This window comes from Sus scrofa, chromosome 15 (genome assembly GCF_000003025.6).
Source record: "Sus scrofa isolate TJ Tabasco breed Duroc chromosome 15, Sscrofa11.1, whole genome shotgun sequence".
In the NCBI taxonomy this organism is placed as follows: domain Eukaryota; kingdom Metazoa; phylum Chordata; class Mammalia; order Artiodactyla; family Suidae; genus Sus; species Sus scrofa.
The window spans coordinates 127,239,935-127,267,088 of NC_010457.5; the positions used below are offsets into that span (position 1 = coordinate 127,239,935).

Below are 27,154 nucleotides of genomic sequence, written 5' to 3' on the forward strand. Positions count from 1 at the left end.
CTGTAAGGCTGGAGAGAGAGAGCATGTCTACTCCCAGGTAGGATTTTGCATCCTGCTGCTTTTCTTTCTCCATGGTCACAAAATGATCATAGCAATGATTGGACTGGTTTCATCTCTCTGCATGTGACAGTGCCTGGCCCAGGAGCTTCTCAGGGATCTATAAAAATATTTGATATTAAATTTAAAAAAAAATGGGAGTTCCCATTGTGGTGCAGCAGAAACAAATCTGACTAGTATCCATGAGAATGTGGGTTTGATCCTTGGCCTCTCTCAATGGGTCAGGGATCCAGTGTTGCATTTGGTTGTGATGTAGGTTGCAGACACAACTCAGATCCCATGTTGCTGTGGCTGTGGTATAGGCTGGCAGCTGCAGCTCTGAGTTGACCCCTAGCCTGGAATATCCATATACCATGTGTGTGGCCCTTAAAAAAACCTAAAGAAAGAAAGAGGGAGAGGGGGAGGGAGGGGGGAGGGAGAGGGAAAGAAAGAAAGAAAGAAAGAAAGAAAGAAAGAAAGAAAGAAAGAAAGAAAGAAAAGCACCAAAATTCCAAAAGATACCACCACATTCACATTTATTGAATACTTAATTAGATCAGTACAAAATGTGACATTAGGTCAATTTAATTAATTGTTAAATTTAATATTAAAACAGTTCCATTACACCTGAAAACAATTTATAGGTTGGATTGTCTTATTCTGTAAGGAATCCTGAATGCACATGATTAGTATCTAGAAATCATAGCCCATCATGACTTAATTGGATTATTCAGAGTCCAGTAATTTCAAAGCAAAATTATAGAAATGTATTCAAATTATACAGAGTAAAATTTACACTTAATTTGCAGGATGAGGGCATCCTATTTGCTTGCTATGATATATTATGGAAGCTTTGAAACAAAACGTTTTGAACCTGTGAAGGTTTTAACATCTTGGCAAAAGTGCCCCCTGTTACTCGGTTTATCTCAGATAGCTAAAGTGTTATTTCAAAGAAAATGCCTTCCTCCGAAATGAAGGTAGAGTGTGCAATAAGCATACCTCTGTGTATTAAATAAAAGGCCTCTCTGTGACCTCCATGCAGCCCTCAGCCATTGATTAGAAACTTCCAACAGTAGGATGGACAGCAGGGAATCATGATATATTTTTGTTAGTACAGAAAAAATATTGTGTATTGAAAAAAAAAATAAAACAAGATGGAGAAAAAGTAGGTCTCCCCAGAATTTGACTGATTTTACCTCTTTGAAGCGAGATGAAAGTGTTTTCTTTGGTGAAAATGCACTAGTCTCTTGGAGCTATGTAGATCCAGAGGTTGAGAACAGTCATTTGTCTTTGCTTTCTGAAAGCGAAGAGAGCTCCAGGACTCACACTAGCAGCTGTGGATGCCTTGGAGATTATCCTATGATGATACCAGGGGACATAATCCTGAAGGGAAGTTCAATTCATCTTAAGGGAAAGATGAGAAATGACTGAGAAAGTACCATCTTTTTTTAAAAGCAGTGAAAGACTGTATCCAATAAGAATAAAGATGATAATTCTTTCTTTTTAAGTACCAAAACCCAGTGGTAAGTTAGTTAGTTAATAAAATCTTTTAAGATGATGATGATATTACCCTGGAAATATCACACGATACTATCTTGATGATGGTTTATTGCAAGGAGTTAAAATTAGTGTCTTCTTTCTTCCTTCCTTTCTCTCTGCCTCCCTTCTTCTCACCATGTCCTTCTTTTTCCTTTTTGTTCCATTCTTCCTTTTCCTTTCTCTCTCTGTCTCTCTGTCTCTTTCTCTCTCATATTCTTTCTTGTTTTCTTTACCCTTTACCTTCACTGAATTTGCACAAACAACATCCACTTTTATGTCTAGGATGGTTATTTGTTGTTTATTACAAAAGAAGGTGTTTTCCTTGGGTGTAGGAAGACTAGGGACTTTCTAGCTCATAACTAATTTCTTAATGGAGTGAACTTTTCTTAGGGGAGGAAAGTTCTGTCTTAGATATCTTCTGAAGCAAATGCCCATTGTCTTTGACCTCCAAAAGCCTTGACAACTTTTATATTAACAAAAATTTCAGGATGAAAACCTATTATGTTTGTTCCATGGTTCCTAAACCTCACTGGTTAAGGCTCAGCTTTGATGTCATAACCCTACAGAATCTCTAAGAGGCTTGATTATTTAAAGAAAAAAGCATTCTTTTTTTGGATTTTTGAGACTTTTTAGGACATACTTTCAGCCAAAGAAACCTTGGTGGATCCAACATCATAACGATTTGTTTCACCAACCTGGCCTCACAAGCATCATAATGGATTTCAAATGCATTTATGTTAGGGGCTGTGTGAAATGGAAATAAGAACCAAAATCAGTATGATAAAGATAAGCAAAAACCTCACAATTAAAAAAAAAAGTCCCTATGACATCATATCATTAAGGAGCAATGTTATGGAGTATGTATGTGTATGTGTGTATGTGTGTGTGTTGTATACAGACAAATATATGTATATTTTCACCTGCCTTTATATACTTGTGTTCATAGTGAATTTGTCAGTGATAACCTTAGCTGCCACAGCAGCTGGAATCATAAGCCATGTGAATCATGTGGGAATTGAACAGTCTATCACTGGGCGACCTTACCTAGTCAGGTAAGCCACCACGTATGACCAGTGATTTGTGGTTTATACTGCAATCCCTAAGTGGAGGCACAAACTGAGACATTATCTGGATTGCTGTCTGGTGGGTGTAAAGCAAAGCCTTTCCAGGTCATGATGAAATTGGTATTTTGCTTGGTTTTTGGTAAGTCTCAGTCTGTACATTAGAGATACCAGCATCTATGTCTGAAAGAGGCTGATTAAGTTAGTCTGACTGGAAACCTAGCAGGAGAAATTAATCCATAGGTACATTGGGTAAAATAAAAGGCATTGGATTGTGTCACTCATCAGATAATCTCTTCTACATAATTTTTAAAGAAATTTATAGTAAAGAAATATTTATTTGGCTCCTTGCCCAAGAAAAAATATTAAGTTTTCTGCATGTGACTAAATGTGCTAAAACAGTAAAGGGATAAATGGAAATATTGGCTCATTACAAAAACATGTCCACCAGCGTTCTGATGGATGCTTCGCCTTTATTTTATATAGTAAAAGAAGATGCTTTAAGGTATGCTAGGATTCATGTGTCCTGGGAAATGAAGTTAATTTGTAAGTTACAGTGATAGTTTATGTCATTGCCTGACATACTTACAATTTATTTATCTATTTATTTAATTAAAGTATAGTTGCTTTACAATGTTGTGCCAATTTATGCCGCACAGCAAAATGACTTGTTCATATATATATATATACATATATATATATATATTCTTTTGTATATTATTTTCCAAATGGTCTATCAAGGAGATTGGATATAGTTTCCTGAGCTATACAGTCGGACCTCATTGCTTATCCATTCTAAATATAATAGTTTACATCTATTAACACCGAACTCCCAGCCCATCCTGCTCCCTCCCTCCTACCCCTTGGCAACCACAGGTCTCTTCTCTATGTCTGTGGGTCTGTTTCTGTTTTGTAGATAGGTTCATTCATGCCACATTTTAGATTCCACATATAAGTGATATCATAAGGTATTTTTTTCTTCCTCTTTCTGACTGACTTAGTATGAGAATATAGTTGCAACAATGTTGCTATAAATGCCATTATTTCATTTTTAATGGCTGAATAGTATTCTATTGAATATATGTGCCACAGCTTCTTAATCCATTCATCTGTCAATGGACATTTATCTTATTCTGTGTGTCTGTGAAGGATGCAGAAAAAAGGAAGGGAAGACAGACGATGAAGTTGTCAGTGAAAATTTCATGTAATGCTGTAGTAGCAAAACTTTTCTATGGAGTACAGCTTATATAAAGCAGCATATAGATAGTGTTCTGAGAGTTCCTATTGTGGCTCGGTAGGTTATGAACCTGACTAGTATCTATGAAGGATCGATCCCTGGCCTCACTCATTGGGTTAAGGATCAAGCATTGCCTTGAGCTGTGGTGTAGGTCACAGATGCAGTTTGGATCCCATGTTGCTGTGGCTGTGGCATAGGCCAGCAGCTATAGCTCTGATTCGACCTCTAGCCTGGGAACTTTGGGCTGCAGGTGCAGCCCCTAAAAAGTAAAAAACAAACAAAGATAGTTTTCCTACCCAGCGTGTGCACAGAACCCAGCACGTCCTGGCTCTAGGCATCAGCATGTCACTGGTCAGTATATTAGTGATATAATATCTTTTGAAGCCAGTTGTCTAGAGAGTTTCATTTTTAAGTGAAATTTATAACAAAAGGGTTTTTGAAAAGCCCTTGCATATTTACAATGCAAATATTAATCTTGCTGAACCTCATGTTTCCAGTTTGTAAATTGGGAGCATTTATAGCTAACTCTGTAACTCTAAAGATTACCTTTAAGATTGGAGATAATTTAAGTGTAGCCTAAACAGAAGCTGAGCTATACCAGGCACTCAAAAACTTAACAGTTAATATGAAGGTTTGTGAAAAAAGCACAGATATCAATTTTTCTTTTTATTCCTCTTTTTCTTCTCCTTTATAAATATCTTCAAGTGTCTGAAAACCAGTGTCCTCTGTATGCCAAAAATTCTATGCTTCTTGAATGAAGGGACTTTGTTCCATCCCCAAATTCTAATCTCCAGAGTATCCTGACAGTGGCTTAGGCAACTCATTTAAATAGAGAAAGAGGGGAAGTCTTTTTGATTTTGAAAAATAATAGTATTATGAAAGATTGCAAAAGTCTTAGAAGTGGTTATAAAATTAAAAGAAAATTAAGTTAAATTAGAGAAATATTACATTGAAAACCTGGTGAGAGTAGTCAGCACGAAACAACAATATAGACTTGAAAATTAGAAAGTTAGAAAACTAGAAAAAGAAAGGAAGAGGGAAGGAACAAGAGAATGAAAGAAGAAAAAAGAAAGAGAAAGAAAGGGAGAAAGAGGAAAGAGAAAAATTTGGAGAAGATGGAAAAGACATTTTAGGACAGAGGAGAACCATGGACCAAAGCTGAAAATGAAGCACCATAAAGAGTCATGTCAGTGGCTTTTTCCCCAAATGAGATGTTGTTGCCCCATCACTCTTTAGAGACTCACCCTAAATGGGGTAAAATGTGCAAGGGACAAGGCCTTGAGCTAAGGGACTTGTTTTTTATTCCCAGACACTGATCTGTTAACAAAGCTTGCTTTAGAATCAATTGTTGTGAAATTGTTTCATCACCTGCCAGTGGTCAGCAAACATCAGAAGAATTCAGTGCATTAAAAGAACGGGTAGCAAACCCAGAAGAAAGTCTGGGAGCCGGTTCATCACTGCAGACTTTGCTCAACTAATGCTTTGTCTTTCTCCCTCGTTCACAGAACCGAAGGTCAGCTGCAAACTCGGCCGGTCGGCATCCACATCAGGTGTGCCCCCTCCATCAGTTACTCCTCTCAGGCAAGCCAGTGACCTGCAACAGAGCCAGGTACCATCATCGTTAGCCAATCGTGATTGACTTCCTGTGATGCGACATGCCAAACGCTTTCCACCTCTGTCTGTCGTGTGTTGCTGTAACAACCTTCGCATTTGCTTTTATTTTTCTATGTGTGTATGGACGGGGGTGTGGGGATGAGTTGTGGCCGTCTGTGTTTTCATCCAAAAAGGAAAGTCCTTCTCCCCTGTGACTGGTGCAGCTTTCTTTGCTGTTTGTTACCAAATTGTTTTTTTTTGTCTCCGGTTTCCATCATTCTGTAATATAAATGTAGTAAACTTGTACTCTCTGTATTGGCTTAGCGGTTATTTTTTTTAAATTCTTTCTCTCTTCCATGTTTTGTGTACTTTTATACTGTCTCTGAAAATTTATCAACATTTGATAAATTTATCAACTTTGTTTTATGTAGATTTCTTTTTAAGTGTTTTGTCCACGACACTTGCACAGATGTTGTCAATGAATTTGTACATATTGTTTAGTTCTTATCCTATTATACTGTAATATTTGTGGTCGTTTTACTTTTCTTTTCATTTAGCTTGGAGCATGATTGTAAGAGACTGTGAATATTCATGTCCTTATAAATATTCATATACCAACTCATTCGGATTGAACATGGCAGCTAGTCTTTTTTCTTAGGCCATAAAAAAAAAAAAACCCTGATAATCTAGATATTTACCAAAAACTTTAGATTAATAAGGCAATCTTTAAATAAACGACTTTTCTCTCTAATGCCAATGATATCAGAAATGTTCTCAGTAAGGGAATGTAAGTGTTTATGCATGGTAATTGAGATCTCTATTATCATTTGAAGAAAACAGACAAGAAATAAAGGCGTCAGCTACAATATTACTTTATCCTTTACAGTACAATATGTTGCTCTGATGTTCATTTGGATACATGGTTGTGTATGGGGAAAAATCATTGCACATAGATGCTCTGTCTATAACTCATCCAATAGGAATTCAATGCAGTGACTTAATGTGTGAAGCTTAATTGTTGTTACTGTTAAATATTATGGGTGTTAAATAGGATAATGTCATCCTGGAGTGGTTTTCTCTCTGCTTCCCAGCTTTAATCTTCACATTCATAAAACTCTTCTGAAATTGTAAATTATAAGACTAAGCAATGATACCTCCATGGGAACTGCCCATTACTGATTAGCAAATTACATAGTCATCCATGATTTAAAATGTCAAGCTCTTTTAAAAACATAACTAAGCAGAATAATTGCATTTTTTTTTTCTAATGGGAGATGTGGTGCTTTTTAGTATTTTGGTCTGGCTTAAATATTCATAAGATTTGATTTATGGATATATGGATATAAACACGGGAGATGAAAGGCTTCTCTCAAGGGCATCTCACGTGCCATTTAGAATTTCCTGTGTCTTAATTTAAAATGTTAACTGCCTTCATAACTAAATGAATCCACCTCAGACACTTTTTGGGTATAAAAGAAGTAGAAACAATAAGACAATGAGTAAATAAATAATTAACCTCACTAAGATAAACTGCCATTGTAGCTGATTAAAACTACTCCAAAATACCACATTTCCAACATTTCTGTACACAATTGGCTACAGAATGGGGGAACTTTAGCTGCCTGGCACAGGATTGCATCAATACAGTTCATTTTCTAGGTACACATATCTTACTATTGTACTACCTTGGTGTCACGGAGAGGTTTTGTGTTGTCTTCATTTTTTTACCCTAATTATCTTTATAGTTGTTTCATCCTAAGCCCTTTTGATTCTCAATGACAGCAGGCTCCTGGGTTAACTTCCAGAACAGAAACAAGGTACAATCTTTGTGCCTTTGCCTTATCAGCTCTTTGCTTTCCCGATGGGATGTTCTTCATACTTCAAAATCTAGCGACATGAGGAAGCCCCTCTTGTTGCTTACAGGCTGCATGTTTTCTCTCTAACTGGGAGAAATTCTGGCACACAGCCATGTCACAGATGTGTTGTCAGGGCTGCAAATTCAAAGGCTGGTCTCTGAGTCTCTCTTCTGCAGCTTGTGATCAGTTGTAGCACTTACCTATTTCTACGCCCTGGTGCTAATGGGATAAACATGACTCAGAAGAACCTTACTCGGCATTACTCCAACTTGGATGGAACTGAAGTCCCCGGGTACTCACTGAAGCCTCTCTTCTCACCTAATTCCCAGGCTCTTAACTGAGATGTCTCCTAAATTACACACAGGATGACACGGCCCTCTGCTCAGTAACCCGAGACAGTGGTGAAAGACATTTAAGCATGTTGAATATTCACACCCAAACTAGGCTATGGAACACCTAGCGTTATCAAAGAATTACCCTGGCCACTTTTTTTAAAAAAAAGTGTTTTTCCAATACCGGGATTCCCAATAGTTATTAAAACACAGAATGCTTAAGAGAAGATGAATAGACTTCTTACTAGGAAAATCTCTGGAAGACTGTGTGATCTGTTTAATACAAACAAAAGTAATTACTAAGCCCTGAAATAATTCTAGTAGTGCTTATCTGTTGAGGAATATGACTTTAAGAAGCCCTATTATGGGACATTGCTGTTCATAGAGAAGGAACTGTGTGTTTTGTTTTATTGTTGTTTTTTTCCATATTGTTCACATCTTATCTCCTTTCAGTTTTTCACTCATTACTAGCTTTTCACTCCCCACTTCATGTCATGGTTGGAGCTTTCTGAGAAGTATTGCAGGAGGAGATGGCATGGCCTGAGATTGCTCCGGGAGAGATGGGCAGAAGTGGCTCTAGGGGACTGACCCTCACCCCCAGGAGCCTAGGCCAATGATGATTAATCTCCCCTAAAGAATCTAGAGACCATAGTGATTGATCCACAGAGGAGCCCGGGGCTCCTAGAGACTGCTTATGTGTAAAAATAAAAGTGGAGGTAATGTTTGTTTGACTTTGCAGTCTGTTTTGGCTTCAGGTGAACTAGCAGACACAAGATATGTAGAAATGTATAATCTTATCTCCCTGGACCTTAAAATATGTAAGAGAAGATAGAAAGCTCAGGACAGAAGTATGATTTCCAAAGCATTTAGAGTTTTATTATTTTTTTTAACACAACGCGTAATACTCTCTGACGCTCAGAGAGGTGAAAAATCGATAATTTCTTTCTTAATTCACTCCTGAAAAACTAAAGCAGACACAGGGCAATTAGGGGAAAGGGACATTTCCTTGGAATTTTATAGCAATGCAGCCACACATTTTGGCATTGGTCATAAGGCAAAACTTTGGAAATTAGACTGAATTTCTGTGGCTGCCATGAGAAAGCTATTTTCTTTTCTTCTTGATAAAAGCAAAACTGTATAGAAGTCCTATTTTCAATTTGGAGCCTACCACACTCTATCTTTTTTTAATGTATAAAGTCGAAAGCCATGTGCTTAGAAGAAAGAAGTGTGAGTGCTTTGATGACCAATGAGGATGTTCGTGTGATTCCTCCATCCCTGGCCTCTGGCCTTGGGGACCCTCTCTTCCTTTGCAGAGGCATCATCTCTAGTCTTGCCACAGCAGGTGATGGACTAGAATCTAAGGAGCAGGGTCCTGAGAAAGCCAGGCTTTCCTTCAAGAAAGGAGCAGCTAGGGTGTGCCTCCAGTCACAAATGCCAGCTTTCTTTGGAAAAAGGTTCTCAAGGAATGTTTGTACTCATTTTTTCTGGGAAGGAAGAAGATGAGACCCCTATCCACCACTAAACACACACACACTCACAATACACGCATGAACGCTCAGACAAGCTCTCACAGGCTCGTACGTGTACATACACACCTGCTCACACACGCCTAATCACAGCCTCATGAACCCTCCCATGTTTTAAGTACCAGCTTCTCGTGTCAAATCAGGGAATCTCAGAGCTAACAGTGACCTACGTGTTGAACTGAGAACTCTCTCTCTGAGGTGTGTTTATAGTTCCAGATTATCCCTGATTATCCTTGATCACGGGGAGGGAATAACAAAAGGCCTCTGTCATTTCCTTTGGACTTACCTTTCAAAATCTGACAGCCCCAAATCTCTTCAGAAATGTAAAAATCACCTCTGAAGCCATTATCCCTTGTTCCGTGGGTCTTGTGTCAAGAGAGCTGCCTTCTCACCACACAGTACAAGCTGTGCCCAGGCTGGTCCCTGCTGTGTACTTACAAGCTGTTATCCAGACAGACAAGCCCAGTTCCTTTCAACTGGCCTCTTCAGGATTATTTCACAAACGTTAATTTCTTTTGATGGCAGGCCTCTGGACTCCCTCCAAGCTCCTAACACCCTCCTTAAGCTTGATGACCCTGCTGGAGCCTAATGAGAGCCTGCCTGGACTCCAGGGCTAGGTGTGCGTGCCAGCATCTGGCCAGCTTGCCTAAATAATGGAAGAATGTATTTGCATGTCCACAGCTTGATGCATGCCGAGGGTGTGTTTTTGGACATGCCTGGATGTTAAAATGGTTTTCTAGATATCATACAAAAGGAAGCTAAACCATCCAAAGATACAGATTAAGGATCAGTACATACAAAAGTAGAGATTTAGGATTGGAGTGGATTCTGTGGCAAGAGCTTGGCTCCGTTTAGAATGTGACCCTCAGTGACTTTTGCTGCCTTCTTAATTAGTTCTCTCACTAAAGGTTTCTTTCTGTAGATCCTTGAACAAATGTTTTCCTCAGACAATCTCATTTTGCCTTTTCCCTTGGTCTCTCATAGTCCCAGAGCAGCAGGATGTCTTGATTTGTCACACAGACTCAGTGATGCTTTGCCTTAAAGCTTTGAGAAGCCCAGTGCTCTTTTTCAGCTTGGGTGTGAGTTCTGGGTTAAAACCTGTGGGAGCCTGGAGAGAATGAGGAAGACTAAGAGAGACTGAATATAGCAACATAAATACTCAACCAACCACACAGAAAGCACTTGTAATTTAATCCACTCAGTGCCTGCCCACATTTCTCAATAATATAACATCACTGGGTAAGTTCTTATTTAATTTCACCTTCTGTGCGTTGGATCAAGTAGAGAAATGAAAACGAACCTGTTGACTGAAATTAAAATAACACGCAATGTGAAAGCTGTGAGTTTTAGTGTTTTGGAGGGCACTGACGGAGGACTATAGCCCAGGAGCAGTAGCCTCTTGGATGGATCAGAGGAACTGCCTCGATGGGGTGGGAAGAGAGGCCAGTAGATATGTGATTTGGGCAAAGGGGTACATACAGTTAGGCATACCTCTCAATGGAACGTTGCTATTTATCACAAGGAACAGGTATCTCAGCTACTGATTTTAGTGCTTTTCTATGCAGGTGGAGATGCAGGAGTCAAGGTTCAGGTATATATGTATATTTGGGTCACTTTGCTGTACAGCAGAAATTGACAGAGCAGTGTAAATAAGCTACAGTAATTTTTTTTTAATTATCTTAAAATATTTCGGACTGCCTAAGGGCCTGTTTTGCCTGTTTTCCCAGGGCTCAGAGTGCCTCATCCTGATATTCCCCCAGATTTCCTCTCAGGGTGTGTTGCAGGTCAGCAGCTGCAGTGGCTGATGACTTAATCCTTATAGAACTGGGTGACTGGTGACATTCCTTCCTTTATAAGCTCTAAGGGTGAAGAAGCTTCAGTTCCCTGTAGAATTCCTGTGCTGCCATTAGCATAGATGTGACTCGTTTTGCCAATACTATTCCTGCTTTATTCCAGTCCTGGGTCCTGGAACATACATGTTACGAGGTTTCATCTGATCCGTACACACACTGTGAAGGCTCTGCATGCTGTAGCTAAGGTTTTGTGTCAGACGGGAGAAAACAGTGTTAGGAAGAGGAAGGCACAGGATATGTGCGTGGGGACCATGCGCCACCCCAACTTCCGATGAAGTGGCCCCTTGCTCAGATGTTGAGCAAACTTTTTTTTAAGATCCTATGACAGTCCAGATCCTGTCAGATCTGAACTGAGAGAATATTCTACATTGCATTTGTAGCTTTATAAGGGCTGCTTTAATTGTATGCTCAGGTTACATCCTATGATGGAAACGATAAAACAATCAAACAAAAAACAGAAAGCAGAAATAGAACACCCAGCCAAAGAGTAAAAGCTGAACTCACTACGTCTTTCCCACATAGCTCCCTGCTACCACTGCTGAATAGCTCTAGGCCATTCAATAGATTTTTTAAAAACTGAAATATATTGTTATTGTGTCAATTTCTGCTGTACAGCATAGTGACACACACACACACACACACACACACACACACACACACACATACACACATACTTTTTTTTTCCCTTTTAAGGCCGAACCTGCAGCATATGGAAGCTCCTAGGCTGGGATCAAATCAGAACTATAGCTGCTGGCCACAGACGCAGCCCCAGCAACGAGGGATCTGAGCTACGTCTGCGACCTACACCATAGCTTATGGCAATGGTGGATCCTTAACCTACGGAGTGGGACCAGGGATCGAACCCGCATCCTCATGGATCCTAGTTGGGTTCATTAACTGCTGAGCCACGAAGGGAAATCCGAATATACATTCTCTTTCTCATACTATCTTCCATCATGTTCTATCCCAAGAGACTGGATATAGTTCCCTGTGCTAAACGACTTTTGTTGTTTGTTTCATTCTGCATGCAAGTCGACCTGACATATGTTTCCAAACATATAGAAGCAGATTAGGGGATTTGGAAAGCCCCACTAAGTTTACAAAGCAATGTCAGCATCATGTTGGAGAAGGGTTTATCTGTACTAACTTCAAATTATAAGATAAAATTGCGGTGTTAACAAAGATTATGTTACAAAGAAATTATAGTTGTTTGTTACAATAATGCTGTTTACCAAAGAGAATGGATCTAGCCCTGTGAAAAGGGAAATACGTTCATGTTACAAATAGGAATGTCATGATTATATGGATCTACTGCCATGTATTATGGCATAATTGCATTAAAATAACGCCGGTGCCAAAAAGTAAACAAACAAAAGCGTTGTCTTATGTGTGTTCTTCTCATCCCTGTCTAGTTGATTTGTAAAAATCATAGGCTTCAGTACTTTTTGAGGCTTACTGTATTTAGTGTCATACTTAAAGAAGAAACAAGATTTTGTTATTACCTTTAAATAATAGACACATCTAGTAATATGCGTAATGAAGTGTTGGTATAACTTAATTTCCATTTTCTTTCAAAGAATCAGATGGCAGAAACTCAGATTGCTTTCTACCATTGACCACAGTCTGGACTGAGAAATTTTGATGTTTTATGTGGGCATCGTGTGCTTGTTATCGTGTGCTTGTTAACTTTTGTACATTTCAAGGAGCAGACTATTGGGGGTCACTTTTTGAAGGCCAACAGTCTCATGACCCTTCTCTCAATAATTCTGATATTAAGTAGAATTGAAACTAACAAAACCATCCCTTGACTTTCATTTTAATCCCCCTACCCCATAATCTTGCATTTCCTCCCTTGAAGAAAGAGGCAGGATGTAATAAAATAAGGCATGTTCTCTGAGAAGTCTTGAATGAATTGACAAATCAGGGTGGGGTTGGGAGGCAAATGTGCTCAAGACAGGACCTGCCCTCTGACTCTGCCTATGCCCTGTACCTGTATTCATCCTTCTCAGCATCAAGGTTGTCAACTTAACCCACCAGGGCTAAAGGCACAGGTGTGAAGTTGTTGAAGTATATAGCCCAGCATTCTTTAACACAAGGAAGGGATTAAAAAGTCCTCTAGGGTTCTTAGATGAAGTTGGCATGATGAAAACCACCTGCCATTCATTGCCATCCCTATTGAGCTTATCATGTGCCAGGATGGTGCCAAGAGCTTTCTTACATCCTTGTAGGTGTACTCGCCACAGTCCTACCCCGTTATTATTCCATCACAACTAAGGATATTAAGTGACGTGACAAGTTTTGTTCAAGTTTTGTACCTATTAAATGTCAGTCTATGATCCCAGCTACTCAGCTGGTTAAATACGTGAAGTTTAGAGGATGTGAGACTTCTATTAGAATCCTGGCTCCACCTGTTGGTAGCTGTGTGACCTTGAAGAGGTGGCTCAGATGATCAGAGTCCGTTTTCTCATCTGTAAAGTGGGAGCAGTCTTACCTGCCTTCTGTGGTTGTTGTTGCAAATTAATAAGAGAACATATATATGTAAAGTCCTAGAGAGACATTATCTGTCAGAAAAATAATAATTTCTTCCCTTCTAGCTTTTCCTTCTTCCAAAACTCAACTTTCCTTCTTGCTGGAAAGTCATGGGGCAGAGGCATGGTAGCCAGTAGTATTCCCAAAGAGATGGGGGTGGAAGGAATGCTTCTGGCCATGCTAGTGTCACTGACCTCGTGCAGTACTTCCAGCACGTGATGATAATAAAAAGCAGGCAGATTTTCAGTCACTGATTACTGACTATAAATTCTCTAGGAGTTCCTGTCGTGGCGCAGTGGTTAACGAATCTGACTAGGAACCATGAGGTTGCAGGTTCAATCCCTGGCCTCGCTCAGTGGGTTAAGGATCCGGCGTTGCCGTGAGCTGTGGTGTAGGTCGAAGACGTGGCTCGGATCCCACGTTGCTGTGGCTCTGGCGTAGGCCAGCGGCTGCAGCTCCGATTTGACCCCTGGCCTGCAAACCTCCATATGCCCTGGGAGCAGCCCTAGAAAAGGCAAAAAGACAAAAAAAAAAAAAAAAAATTCTCTAGACAGCGCCTCTCCTTATTGCCAGTATCTGAGACAGACTGACTTCAAGAGGACCTCTTGGTACACTTGATATGTTTATATTCATTATTTCTTCTCCTCCAAATAGGAAATTAGATATTCAGTTATTTATTGTCTAATAAGGCGTCTGGATCTGGCATTTCTTCTTCCCCTGGCGATCTCACCTGTGGTTTGGAAGCAAAGCCGATGAAGGGTGTCATTTCCGAAATGACCCCTGTCTGCACCCCCCTTCTTGGGTTCAGGTGTGCACGAGTGCGGGGAAAATGGCAGGGCCGCCAAGGAAGCCGCTTCTTTGCGCAGACTCAGGGCACGTTTGCCGCCAACCTCAGCATTTGCTTAAAGCTCCCCCAGACCACAGTTTGAAATGCTTTGTTTTCTTATCTGCTCTCAGATCTGCCCACGAGCATGCCCATGATGATATTTTATCCCATTAGATCAATTTAACTTTTCTATGCTCGTTGTATTGATTTAACTCGTTTTTGTTTTTCATTTTCTTCCTTTTTAAATGAAGAAAGCGCTAAGGATACTGCCTTATAAATTGTTATGTAAACAAGGAGGACTGAATTTTAAGAGCATTCAGTCTTGCCAAGTGAAGGTGTGCCAAATCGAGTCTCCATCTATGGCGATCAGTTGCCACTGCTTAGTAATTCTTAGGCAGAATCTGAGTCAATGGAATATCTTTTATTTATTGTAATATTTGGAATCCTCATTTTTTCCTCCTCACATGCCAAGTGTGGTGTACTTTACTGAGCTAACAGTAATACACACGTGTCTGGGGAAGTGAAGCTGAAGATTTCAAATCTACTTACTATCATGTTTGTTTATTCCATGGGTTTTCAAGAAGATATTTAAATTTTCCAATTCCATGACAATTTTTTTTTTTTTAAGAAAATAGAGGCTTTGGGAGGCAGTTGAAAATATTTGGTTGCTGAATGTCAGTAGACGTCAAAGGGAAGCATTGGCTTCAAGTCTAAAGGACAAAGTATGAATGTGTAACTCTAGGTCTTGTTTGAGTTGTACACAGAAAGCTGTTGAAGGAATATTAAAGCTTTATAGATTGACAACTCCATTTGAGAACTGAATGCTACGATCATGTTCTGCTGCCAGTTACTAGCAGACATTCCCTTAGAACCTCCTCCATCATAGGCTCTTAAGTATTCAAATGCCTGGCAGGCTGTAGATGGGCTGGCCAGCCTGGCTTGGGGACAAGACCTGTAACATCGGATGGACACATAGCGCCACCTAGCATCTGAAGTGCACTTTGCAGTCTGTACTTGTAGGAAGAACTGAATCAAACAAAACTGCTTTATGGCAGAGAAGATGTGCTGTAAGGGGTAAAAAGCATAGTGCTTATAGAAACCCCGGACAAACTTTTCGGGTGGTGTTTGTTTTGCCCCTTTTCCTTACTTCGGTTTTGTAATCTTAGGCTTTCTAACTCCTAAATGCCCCTTTTCATACTTTTTTTGTGTGGGGGGGGGTTGGGTTGGATAATGAATCACAGCCAGTGTCTCTAAGGGTTATCTAATATTTATGAATAGATGCAGCTATTTTCATTAGGATTTGTGACATTTTCTGTGCATTGTATTCCCTAAATCCAACCCCAGCCGCTAGGAATATGTAGACTGAAAAGTCAAGCCTTGGCTAAATAGAAGAATTCCTTCTTGATAGCTTTGGCTTGACATTAACATGTTTAAAACATACACCCTAAGATCTTCTTCCTGAAAAGAGTAGTTTCTCTAACCTGTGAGTACATTTACCTCTAATTTAAGTTACATGTGAATTAGGAAGAGATGTGTACATTGCATTATTATTGCTTCAGACATAGACTACCCTTGATTTAGACTAATAAATACATCCACATTCTGAGTGCCTTACTCAAGAACTTCTAGAAAAGCTTTAATTTCTTCACCTAGATCACCTGCTGGAGAAACCTTTGTTCGTTATTCTGTGCTGCAAGGAAACTTGACCCTTCAGTGTGAAAGCGTATTTCTAAAATGGCTTTCATCGAAGGCTTATTGTGTGCTTGACACTGTTCAGAATGTTGGGTCAGATCATTTTATTTTCACAACTTACTTTTCAAGTCAGTAACCTTACCCCCACTTCACTCATGACAAAACTGAGGCTACAGAGTTTGTTACATATTGAAGGCTTATAGCTAGGCAGTGTCTCAATGGACATGACGTATAAGCTCAGGAAGTTTTAGCCACGAAACTGCTTCATTTTCTACCAGAAATAGCTGTCTCTGAATTTGTTCTCTTTGTAAAACTCACCTTCCTTCATTTTCTTTCACCCACTTATTTAATCATTCTTTGATTGTTCCAGGTCTTGCCTTATACATTTTCTAGATTAAAAGCTTCATAGCAGAGGGTGAAATTCAACTAAGACTTTAACTGAACAAGGTAACACCTAAGGCAGGATCTCCAAGAGTAAGATGGGGTTGGGAATGTAACTCCTGGAAGGAAATTCCAAGTCACTCCATTGCATTTTTCTCTCATGGACCATGGACTGGTGTTGTGAGAACTCAGTTATGCAGGTATGTGCGTGTGTGTGCGTGTGCATGCACACACACGTGCGCGCGCTGACACACACGTGCGCGTGCTGACACACACACACACATGCAGTTGAGAATATAAACATGTGAGCATGCCTAACTCCACATTCTGAAAAGAAAATACATGCCTCTTACCTGCACACCTAAATACCAGCATCTTGAGTTCTTATGTGGATTTAACCAACAACACACAAAAAGACAAATAATGTATCCAGAAAGATTTTTCAGACTTCTGGGCTTCCTGGGAGCAGACACTCTAAGGGGTGGGTGGTGGTGGGGGCACTATACTGTCACTTCAAAGCCTTTGTTTTCTAAAGTAAATGCTGTATTAGAATTAGTTAAGAACCCATGGTTGTCAGTTATTTTGACAGGGATGGTATTTGGAATGCTGCATATAATGGCTTCCTTTCTAGAGAATGAGGAAGTTATTTGAAGGACCCAAAGGTATCAAGAATAATCTTACCCACCTCAGTTAACTTTGCATGTGAAAGAGGGAGAGGCTTTTCGGGAAAAGCCAGCAGAGCCAAAGTCACATCACTCAGGATACAAGGCAGGTGGGAATACAGTCTGTGCTCTCACTTGTCGGATATAATGGAGCAGGAACACTTGAAGAAGTCTAATGGGAAGCACTTACATCCCATGGTGGCTTTCCCGGACTTCATGGAATTTCCAGGTATGTTTCCAGGATTTCTACATCCATATAAAATGAGGTAATTCATGAGAAAGCACAGTCTAAACTAGAAAGTTTAAATGTACATGCTTATTTTCAGTCATTTATTGATTCAACATACAGGCTTTTTTGATACAACATTTTGCTTGAGCAAAGAAGTTCAAGGCACTGTCTGGCCTCTAGGAAAGCATGACTCATTGGGGGAATAAGACCACAGGGCAGTAGGGCAGAAGGAAGTGAGCCTGGAGCTGCTTCAGCAGCTTTAAGGTATTAATTCTCTTGGATCCGTACTGTCTTGCAAGATGACCATGCCATTTTTATGAAAGGCTCAGTGTCCTCACTCCTTTCCCCAACTCCAGTCTCATGTGTCCCCTCGCCCCTAAATTCATGCCACACCAATAAGAGAGTAACCATGTGTTGATTCCTCCAGGCAAAGCTTTGTAAAGTCTGTTGCCTACAGGATGGAAGACACACTGCCTTGCATGAATTTCAAGCATATGTGATCTGGCCCCATCTTCCTGTTCAGCTTCACTCTCCAACACCATGTCTTCTGCTCATCCACGTACTCACCATGATGCTTTTCCACTTTTAAATGCTCCGGGGTTGCCTCCAAGCCTTGCCTTAACACTAACTTCTGCTTGGAATTCCCGCCTTAGTCCTGGGCTCCCGGCAAACTATGACTCATCGTTCAAGTCTGGGCTCAAGTATGTTTCCTCATTTTTGAGGCTGTCCCAACCCTCGCAAGCATATCTTCTTTTTCCTCTGTATTTTGTACTTGCCACACGCAAGTGTAAATAACCTTATTTTTCTATCAAAGGACCACATTGTCTAAGGGATGTTATCCTCTGTGCTGCTACCCAGAAAAGCAGTCTGGAGAAAGCCAGCTTAGATAAATTCCTTTGATATCAGAAATTTACATTTGTCAGTGTGCATTGGAAACTTGCAAAGAGGAGGCTATCAGATGTCATACCTCTCAAATATATTTGACCAGAGAACTCTTTTCATAATTTTTCAAGGAGCATCTCTTTTGGTACTAAAGATGCATACCACAATTATTTTCATTAGATTGTAGTCTCTTAAAGGGTTGGGGTGCATATTTTCATCTTGGAAATCTCTAGTCACCTTAGTCTCTGTATTTTTAAGAATTCATTTTATTGAAGTACAGTTGATTTATCATGCGTTAGTTTCTGCCATATAGCAAAGTGATTCAGTTACACGTATATACATTATTTTTCATGTTCTTTTCCATTATGGTTTACTGCAGGATGCTGACTATAGTTCCCTGTGCTATAGTAGGACCTTGTTGTTTATCCATTCTATATACAATAGTTTGCTTTACTAATTCCAAACTCCCGGTCCTTTGCTCCTTGACCATTTCTTCCCCTTGGCAACCACAAGTCTGTTCTCTATGTACATGGTTTATATCGAATGAATAAGTGAATGCTAAAGGTGGAAACAGATAAGCATCTCCTTGTCATACTATTATAATCATTTGCAGGAGTGGTTGGGCTGCTGACAGGTGGCTCTGCACATAGTCATCACACCTCAGCTAGTTCAGGAACGAGTTTTACCTTCTGGTGGCGGATGAGAGACAAGTGTTGGAGAAGAGGATTGAAAGGCAAGTTCCACTGAGAGAAGTAACACCATGACTGCAATTCACTCTGAAAGGAAATCTCTATTAAACTGATTTCTAACATTTGATTAAAAAATCAGCTTTATTAACAGGAGAAAGAATGTATCAAAGGGACCACCTTAGAAAGATAAATTTTAATGATGCAACTATACATTTAGGACAGGACACAAGCTGGGATTGGAGCAAATGAAGCCCTTTAAAGTCTTTAACAGAGGGATTATAAAGCCCTCCCTCCATGAAGAATTCAGTATGAATTTTATATTTTAAAATAATGTAAAATTTATGTAATATCTATACTTCTGACATCACACACAATGTGTTTATCAATTCACATTCTGATGTGTGGGAATTTTATTCCCCACACCATGTAGTAGTTCTCCGATACCAGCTGGGGGTCCTGTGATTTAATCAATTCTGACACTATCTACCTGGAAAAAGCACCAGATCCCACAGGTTCAGGGCTCAGTCTCACAAGACTGCTCCCACTTCAGACACCAGTCAAAGCACAGGTCAGATGTCACCTGTGCTTCTGACCAATCAGAGGTTCCCTCCACTCTATCTGGGGTTTAACTCATTTGCTAGAGCAGCTTAGAGAACTCAAAGAAACATTGTATTTATTGGATCACCAGTTTGTTATAAAAGGTTATAACTCAGGATGAGTCAGAGGGGAGAGATGCATGGGGCAAAGCAGGGCAGCAGATTAAGGATCCAACCTTGTCACTGCTATGGCTCACTGCTGTGGTGTGGGTTTGATCCCTGGCCCAGGAACTTGAACATGCTGCAGCCTTAGCCAAAAATTTTTTTAAAAAAATTAAAAATTAAAAAAAAAAAAAAGATAGGACATGAAGCTTCTATGCCCTCTGAGCACTTCATTCTCCTTGAACCTTCAACCTGGTAGCTCCCCTTTCTCTGGGGTTTTAATGGAGGCTTTGTTACATAGTTCTGATTGATTAAATCATTGGCCATTGGTGATAGAATTCAGTCTTCACCTCCTCTCCCCTCCCTGGAGGTCAGGAGAGATAAGACTGAAAGTTCCAACCCTCTAATCATGGGGCTGACACTCCAGGCAGCTGCCCCTATGTAACTGCCTCAAATTAACAAGCACCACCTTTATTGCTCTCATCCCAGAAAAGCCCAAGAGTTTTAGGAGCTCTGTGCCAGGAATAGGGATGATGACCAAATGCATAGTCCTCTGGCCAAATCACAGTATTATCAGGGAGGAAGAAAATTTCCTCCATCCTCCGAGGTTCTTCCGGCTGGCCTAAGAATTAAATAGACATTAGATAGATTAACAAGAGAAAATCAAACAGAAGTTCAATAACTTGCATACATGGCAGAAACCCAGGAAAAGTGAGCAACTCACCAAAATGGCCGAAACCCTCATCTTAATATCATCTTCAGGTAAAGACAGGAGAGAGTGTTGGGTGCAGTGGTTTGGGACTTCAAAGAGGAGGCAGGCAATTCTTGCAGAGATGGAAAAGCAAATGTTTGGTAAATAAATGGTTGCTGGGCTAGGCAGAGACAATGGAACACAGAGAGGAATCTTAACAAATGTTAACGGGTCCCTTTCTGTCTACACACGTAGTTTACACTGCACTTATCTATGGCAATAGCTTCCTTCCGGGAATAGGTCCTCTGTCTGCATTCTTTTAGGCAGTTATGGCAAAGGTCAAAGTTTCTTCCTGAATCTTTGCGGTCTTGATATTTTTCAGCTCGAAGTAATCCACATGCCAAAGGGACATTTTGGAATGGCAAATTTTGTTTCCCTGCATATCACGTTCCCTATATTTTCTACCATATTTTACTTCACTTTGATTTTCTCTGTACAAAATTTTGCATAAGGTTACTGAAGATGAACTCATTTGTTTCTTGCTTTCTCTGGCTCTCTCTCTCTCCTTTTCTAAGGTTTTGCCTCAGATTTGCTGGACATATGCCCTAAACATCTGAGAACTTGTCCTTTGGGTGATAAAGCACTTCTTACCTGCCCAAAGAATTTCTAAAACTACTCCTGCAGTCAAATTTAAATACAAAGGCAAAAAGTTAAAAAAAATAATAATAAGGTGTGAAAACTCTCAGTGACAAAGAGATATTTGCTGTAACATTGTATTGAATTAAAAGAAAGTCTTCCTTTGTGCGGTTCTATCTTCTCAAAAAGAGTACCAGGAGAAGGACTTTTAACACAATTTGACTGTATGATGAACTGTGTGAAGATTTGCCAAAGCTGCCAGAAGAAGGCAGCACTTCCTCTTTCTCTACCTCCTTTTAAAGTGAGAGTGGGAGTTCCTGTCGTGGTGCCACGGAAACGAATCCGACTAGGAACCTGGCCTCGCTCAGTGGTTTAAGGATCCAGCATTGCCCTGGGCTGTGGTGTAGGTCACAGACACGGCTCGGATCTGGCATTGCTGTTGCTGTGCTGTAGGCTGGCAGCTGTAGCTCCGATTCAACCCCTGGCCTGGGAACCTCCATATGCCGCAGATGTGGGCCTCTAAAGACAAAAACATTAAAAAAACATTCAAAAATAAAAGTGAGAATGAACTGTCCAGGTCCCAGCAGGAGTGATGCATATCAGTATTCACCATGGAGATGGAAGGAAAGGAGGAATAAGGCCAATGGCTAGTCTGAAGTAGAACACGTCTTACCTTTTCTCCCTTCCTCATCCCTTCCATCATCTTTGCCCCAGCTGCTCCCAGGGGCTTGATTTACTGCAAGAAATTGCAAGGTTCTTTCTTTCTTTCCTCTTCCTTCCTTTCTTCCTTTCTTCTGTTCTTTCATTCTCTAGTTCTTTCTTTCTTTCGCCACACCCATGGTATGCCAAAGTTTCCTGGGCCAGGGACTTAACCTGAGCCACAGCAGTGACAACCCCAGCTCCTTAATCTACTGTACTACCAGGGAACTTCTAGGTCCAAATTTCTGAGTGATTTGATAGCCTTCAGCTCTACAGTCACCTGAAGTCTGGGCAAAAAGATAATGTGGGTAAAATTAATGTTTGGCCATTTTCTTTTCTCCTTCTCTTTCCAAGGCCTCCATACTCTAAATATCCTACTTCACACAAAATTATCCAACCCCCATGACCCATATTCCCTATTTAGACTACCATCTCTTGTACCACCAACTAAATGCTAATAATTCACCTGGACATGTCATTGCTAGTGTGAGTGCCATTGACATTCTGAAGTAATAGTTTTGCATGTTGGAGTTTGCAAATTGCTGTCATATATTCACTCAGCAAACACTCGTTATCCATGTAAGAAGCACCAGATGTTCTGACTGATGTTCAGTAGTTGATACAAACTCCTGTGTTCAAGGCAATTTCAACCCAGGAAGGCATGCACGCGCACACACACACACACACACACACACACACACACTGTACTTGCAATTAGTGTAATTAAGAGGAGACTGCACAAAGACAGAGGGATTAACTGTGTGTTTTAAGGGATGTCACTGAAGTGGTCAAGCATGATTTTACAGAAGAGAGAGTTCTGTAAACCTCGTTCTAAGGAAAGAGGGTGGAAGGCCATTACAGCTAGAAGAAAGATTTGCAGAGGAGGAGGGTGTCTGAAACCCCACAATTTGGACCAAAAAAAAAAATGCAAGTAATTTAGCATTACAGTAGTAACAAATGTTGAGGGAAGAAAATTTGAAGGAAAAATGACAAAAGGATGAAGAGCAAACGGTGAAGTTCCTGGAGAATTCGGTACCAGAAACATGAGTCTTACTGTAATTCCCGCTTTACAAATAGGGAAAGTGATTCACCCAGGGCAGAAATTTGCAGAGGACCTGTTTCTTTATAATTCAAATTTAATTACCTGAGACCTTGTCACAGAATTTTCAGGTGAATGTGGACAGATTGTAGAGGACATCCCTTTCTCAGACAGTGAGAATTACAAAGAGGAGATTGTTGATGCAAATAAATCTTCAATTGGTAGAATATCTAAGGGCCCTAATGTATTTGTTTTACATTTTTTTTAATTTTGAGAATTTTCCAATGACAGAAAAGTTGGAAAGCTAGTATACCTGTATACCTAAATACACACACAAATATATTTTAATCATGACACTTCATATCTAAATATTTAAACATGTGTGTCCTAAGATCAAGGACATTCTTCTAAACAATCACACTCAAAAAGGAAAGTCAAGTGAATTAGAATATTTCAATATTATAAGTTGAAAATAAAGCCCATTTTCAAACCTCTACAAGTGCCCCTATGCTATGCTTCTTCTCGATCTAGGACCCAATCAAGGGTGATATATTACCTTTAGTTCTCATGGCTTTTTAAAATCTCTTTTACTTATAAAATTTTCTCACATTGATTTTTTCAGGATACTGAAGTTTTCAGACCCCAGAATAGGAGTCTTTTTTTTTCCTTTTCCAGAAAAAATCTTCAGCTTTGAGGTGTGTGATTTTTCTTTTGTGGTTAGATTTAAATTTTAAAAATTCAAGCAAGAAGATGACATGTGGAGGCCTTCTCGAAGGCTCACCTGACACATGATGTCAGTTTATTTCATTGCTTGGAGCGTGGTGTTTGATCACTAGGTAAAATCTATGTCTGGGCCCTAACTGCTCTGTGTTCCAAGAGGGGGTGACCATGGAAGCTGCTCTGAGCCTGTCCATGACAGGATCAAATCAGTTGATTAAGCACATTACTTTCTCTGATGAGAAAACTGAAAAACCAGAGGCCATGTGGACTCTCAGGTTCACATAGTGGTTGTCAATGGCAGATGTGGGATTTGAACCCCTCTCCAGTCACTCTCAAAGCAGTGTTCTTTCCTGCATATATCAACTGCAATCTGGTATTTCTGGGCAGACATATTGTAAGTGTTCTATACTGTTTGTCACCACTAGAGGGAGGGAGAGGACCGTTAACGTTAATGTGACTACATTTATTTGAACTAGAAATCTTCTCACAGTCATTGAGTTCAGTGCTGGGCAACACTTGTAGAAGAATGAAAAAAGGGTGGGTGGAAGCCATTGTGTCCCAACTGACACAATTAAAAAAAATTTTTTTGCTTATTTTTTATTTTTGCTTATTTTTTTATTTTGCTCATTTTTTATTTTTATTTGCTTATTTTAGATTAAAATAGATTGAATGTATACATGAACTACTGATATTATTGAAAAGATTAAGGACAAGTATGAGTACCAACAAACTACAAAATGAGTATATGGCCCAGATATAGTTTCCAGTGAAATTTTAAGCAAAATATGCAATTGGGTCGTTCTTTTACAATATTTATTATCTACCTGGAAGCATGAAACATGATACAAGTACTTACGGAATAGGCATTATACTACTTTCTATGGATCTGCCCTCTCCTCTTTAGAGAAAAGACCAAAAGTTATTATGAAATGCCAATTTGGTGTTTGTTATACTGTGTTTAAAAATTAAGTTCCGGAGTTCCCGTCTTGGCGCAGTGGTTAACGAATCTGACTAGGAACCATGAGGTTGCGGGTTCGGTCCCTGCCCTTGCTCAATGGGTTAAGGATCCAGCGTTGCCGTGAGCTGTGGTGTAGGTTGCAGACGTGACTCAGGTCCCGCGTTGCTATGGCTCTGGTGTTGGCTGGCAGCTACAGCTCCGAGTCAACCCCTAACCTGGGAACCTCCATATGCTGCGGGAGCGGCCCAAGAAATAGCAAAAAGACAAAAAAAAAGTTCCCTGAATGAATCTTAGCATGTTACATCTTCGCCTGTTACACATAAGACATCATGTTTAATTCATTTTTAAAAAACACAATCCCATGGGGCAAAGCTAATCTTTACACTGACTGGATTATAAAAACAAATCCTTGGAGTTCCCACTGTGGCTCAGTAGGTTAAGAACCCTACATAGTCTCCATGAGGACGCCGGTTCAAACCCTGGTTCATTCAGTGGGTTAAGAACCCTGCCTTGCCACAAGTTGTGGCGTGGGTCACAGATGCAGCTTGGATCCTGTGTTGCTGTGGCAGTAGCATAGGTTGGCAGCTGCAGGTCCAATTCCACCCCTAGCCTGAGAATTTCCAAATGGCCAGGTGTGGCCATAAAAATAAAAATAAAATTAACATAACCGTTAAAAAAAAAAATCCTCTCTAGAGATATATCATATATCTATATCGGTAATCACCTGAACTAAGAATAATTTTAAAAATTGTAATTAATGAAAATAAAACAAAACAGAAAAAAGAAATGATCCTTTCATGTCAACCTTATGAAAGCAGAACATACAGATATCTGCTTATTCTATACTTTGAAAATCATTGAGAAGCGCCACAGTTAATAACATTAAAATAAATCAAAACTTAATTTTTTTTTTCTTCTTTTTAGGGCCACATGAGCGGTGTATGGAATTTCCCAGGCTAGGGGTCAGTCGGAGCTGCAGCTGCCATTCTATGCCACAGCCACAGCAAAGCTGGATCCTTAACCCACTGAGTCAGGCCAGGGATCCAGCCAGCATCCTCATGGATACTAGGTGGGGTTCGTTACTGCTGAGCTACAATGGGAACTCCAAAACTTTATCAATATTTAAAGCATTAAACGAGGAAATGTAAAGCATTCTTCAGTTCAGTGGTAGAAAAGGTATAATGCTAGATTTTAAAGAGAGAAAAATTTTGGTTCTGCCCCATAGTTGATGTGCAAAGGGTGAACACGTTAATAGTCACTATTATTCGAAAACTCTTGGTTAAAACCAGTTTTGAGTATTGCCTCTCAGAAGAGTCGGAGTTGGTGTGACAGTGTGCACGGATGGGGGAGGGGCAGCGAGTCACCTTGTATGGGGCCGCCGAAGCCCTCTTCAACGTGGAGATCTTGGTTTTGTGTGTTCTGGCCTTTTAAATCACAACCTCTCCTCTGCACAGTGGACCTAGTATTTGCAGGTCCTCCTTTGGACAGAATTATAGGTGGCCCATGACGAGTTTCTCTGACCAAATTCATTTCGTACAATTTTGCTGTGGTTCCCCCTCCATGTCCCTAACGATGTACCCAGATGCCCCAGAATAAAGGGTAGAGGCCTTCCGTTCCTCATCCCTCACGAAACCTGCCCAAAGAGACAGGTTTAACCGGAGGAAATGGATGCATGCTGTGTGTAAAGCATTTTTATTGACATGAGGGTAAAATCCTGGAATGTTTTGCGGAAAGATCATAAAATCTTCCCTTTGGAGACTTTTCAAACCGCAGCACATTCCCAGTTGGAGATGGTGCTAGCACGACTCTGCCTAAGGCAAGGGAAAGGCAAGATGAGTACGATAAGACCTATCGCCACCAGGGGATGCTATTGACTCGTTTATCGCTTCCTCAGAAACTTGCTCTAAAAATCCTACTCTAGGATTCATTTTGAGAGCATCACATAATAATTCAGAATTTTTAAAAAATATAGACTTGTGGTTGCCGAGGAGGAGGGGGAGGGAGTGGGATGGATAGGGAGCTTGAGGTTAATAGATGCCTACTATTGCCTTTGGAATGGATTAGCAATGAAATCCTCTTGTGTAGCACTACTGGGAACTATGTGTAGTCACATAATAGGAACATGATAATGTGAGAAAAAGAATGTGTACATGTATGTGTAACTGAGTTACCATGCTGTGCAGTAGAAGAAAATAATGTAGTGAGGGGAAAATTAAAAAAAATAAAGAACAGTAAAAAATATATATATATAAATATATATATATATATTTGGGGAGTTCCTGTCGTGGCTCAGTGGTTAACGAATCTGACTACCATCTGTGAGGACTTGGGTTCGATCCCTGACCTTCCTCATTGGGTTAAGGATCTGGCGTTGCCATGAGATGTGACGTAGGTCACAGACATGGCTCGGATCCTGTGGGCCTACATCTTCAGCTCTGATTAGGCCCCTAGCCTGGGAATCTCCATATGCTGTGGATGTGACCCTATTATGTGTGTGTGTGTGTGTGTGTGTGTGTGTGTGTGTATTTGGGATGACCAAGATCTGGATTCAAGTTTATTTTCCTAAAATGTATTTGGACTAGTTATGACCCCCCTTTTTTTTTTTTCTTAAAGAAAAATAAACATGATCTTGGATTATTATGATGAATCAATAGCAAACTCCACTTTTTCCAGGCACTGATAGGAGATATGGGCCCTTGTGAATCAAATTCATGCCATACACTATGGTCTATAACCTTTTTGGTAACAGAATTTGGTAATGAGCAAATATTAGACATGCAGAATAGCCAG

At 40.1% G+C, this 27,154-nt stretch overlaps 1 protein-coding gene across 9 annotated transcripts in view; it reads left to right on the forward strand.

Annotated features, from left to right (window-relative positions):
* Nucleotides 1-27,154, forward strand: part of NYAP2 (neuronal tyrosine-phosphorylated phosphoinositide-3-kinase adaptor 2) — a 262,456-nt gene that overhangs the window by 207,292 nt on the left and 28,010 nt on the right. For 8 of the 9 annotated variants that reach the window (XM_013984554.2, XM_021076251.1, XM_021076255.1 and 5 more), the window contains one exon: nt 5,379-5,482. In XM_013984554.2, coding sequence (XP_013840008.2) covers nt 5,379-5,482 — 104 coding nt within the window. Of the gene's footprint in view, nt 1-5,378; nt 6,174-27,154 lie in introns of those variants that run through there. The other variant, XM_013984553.2, reaches the window with a different exon arrangement.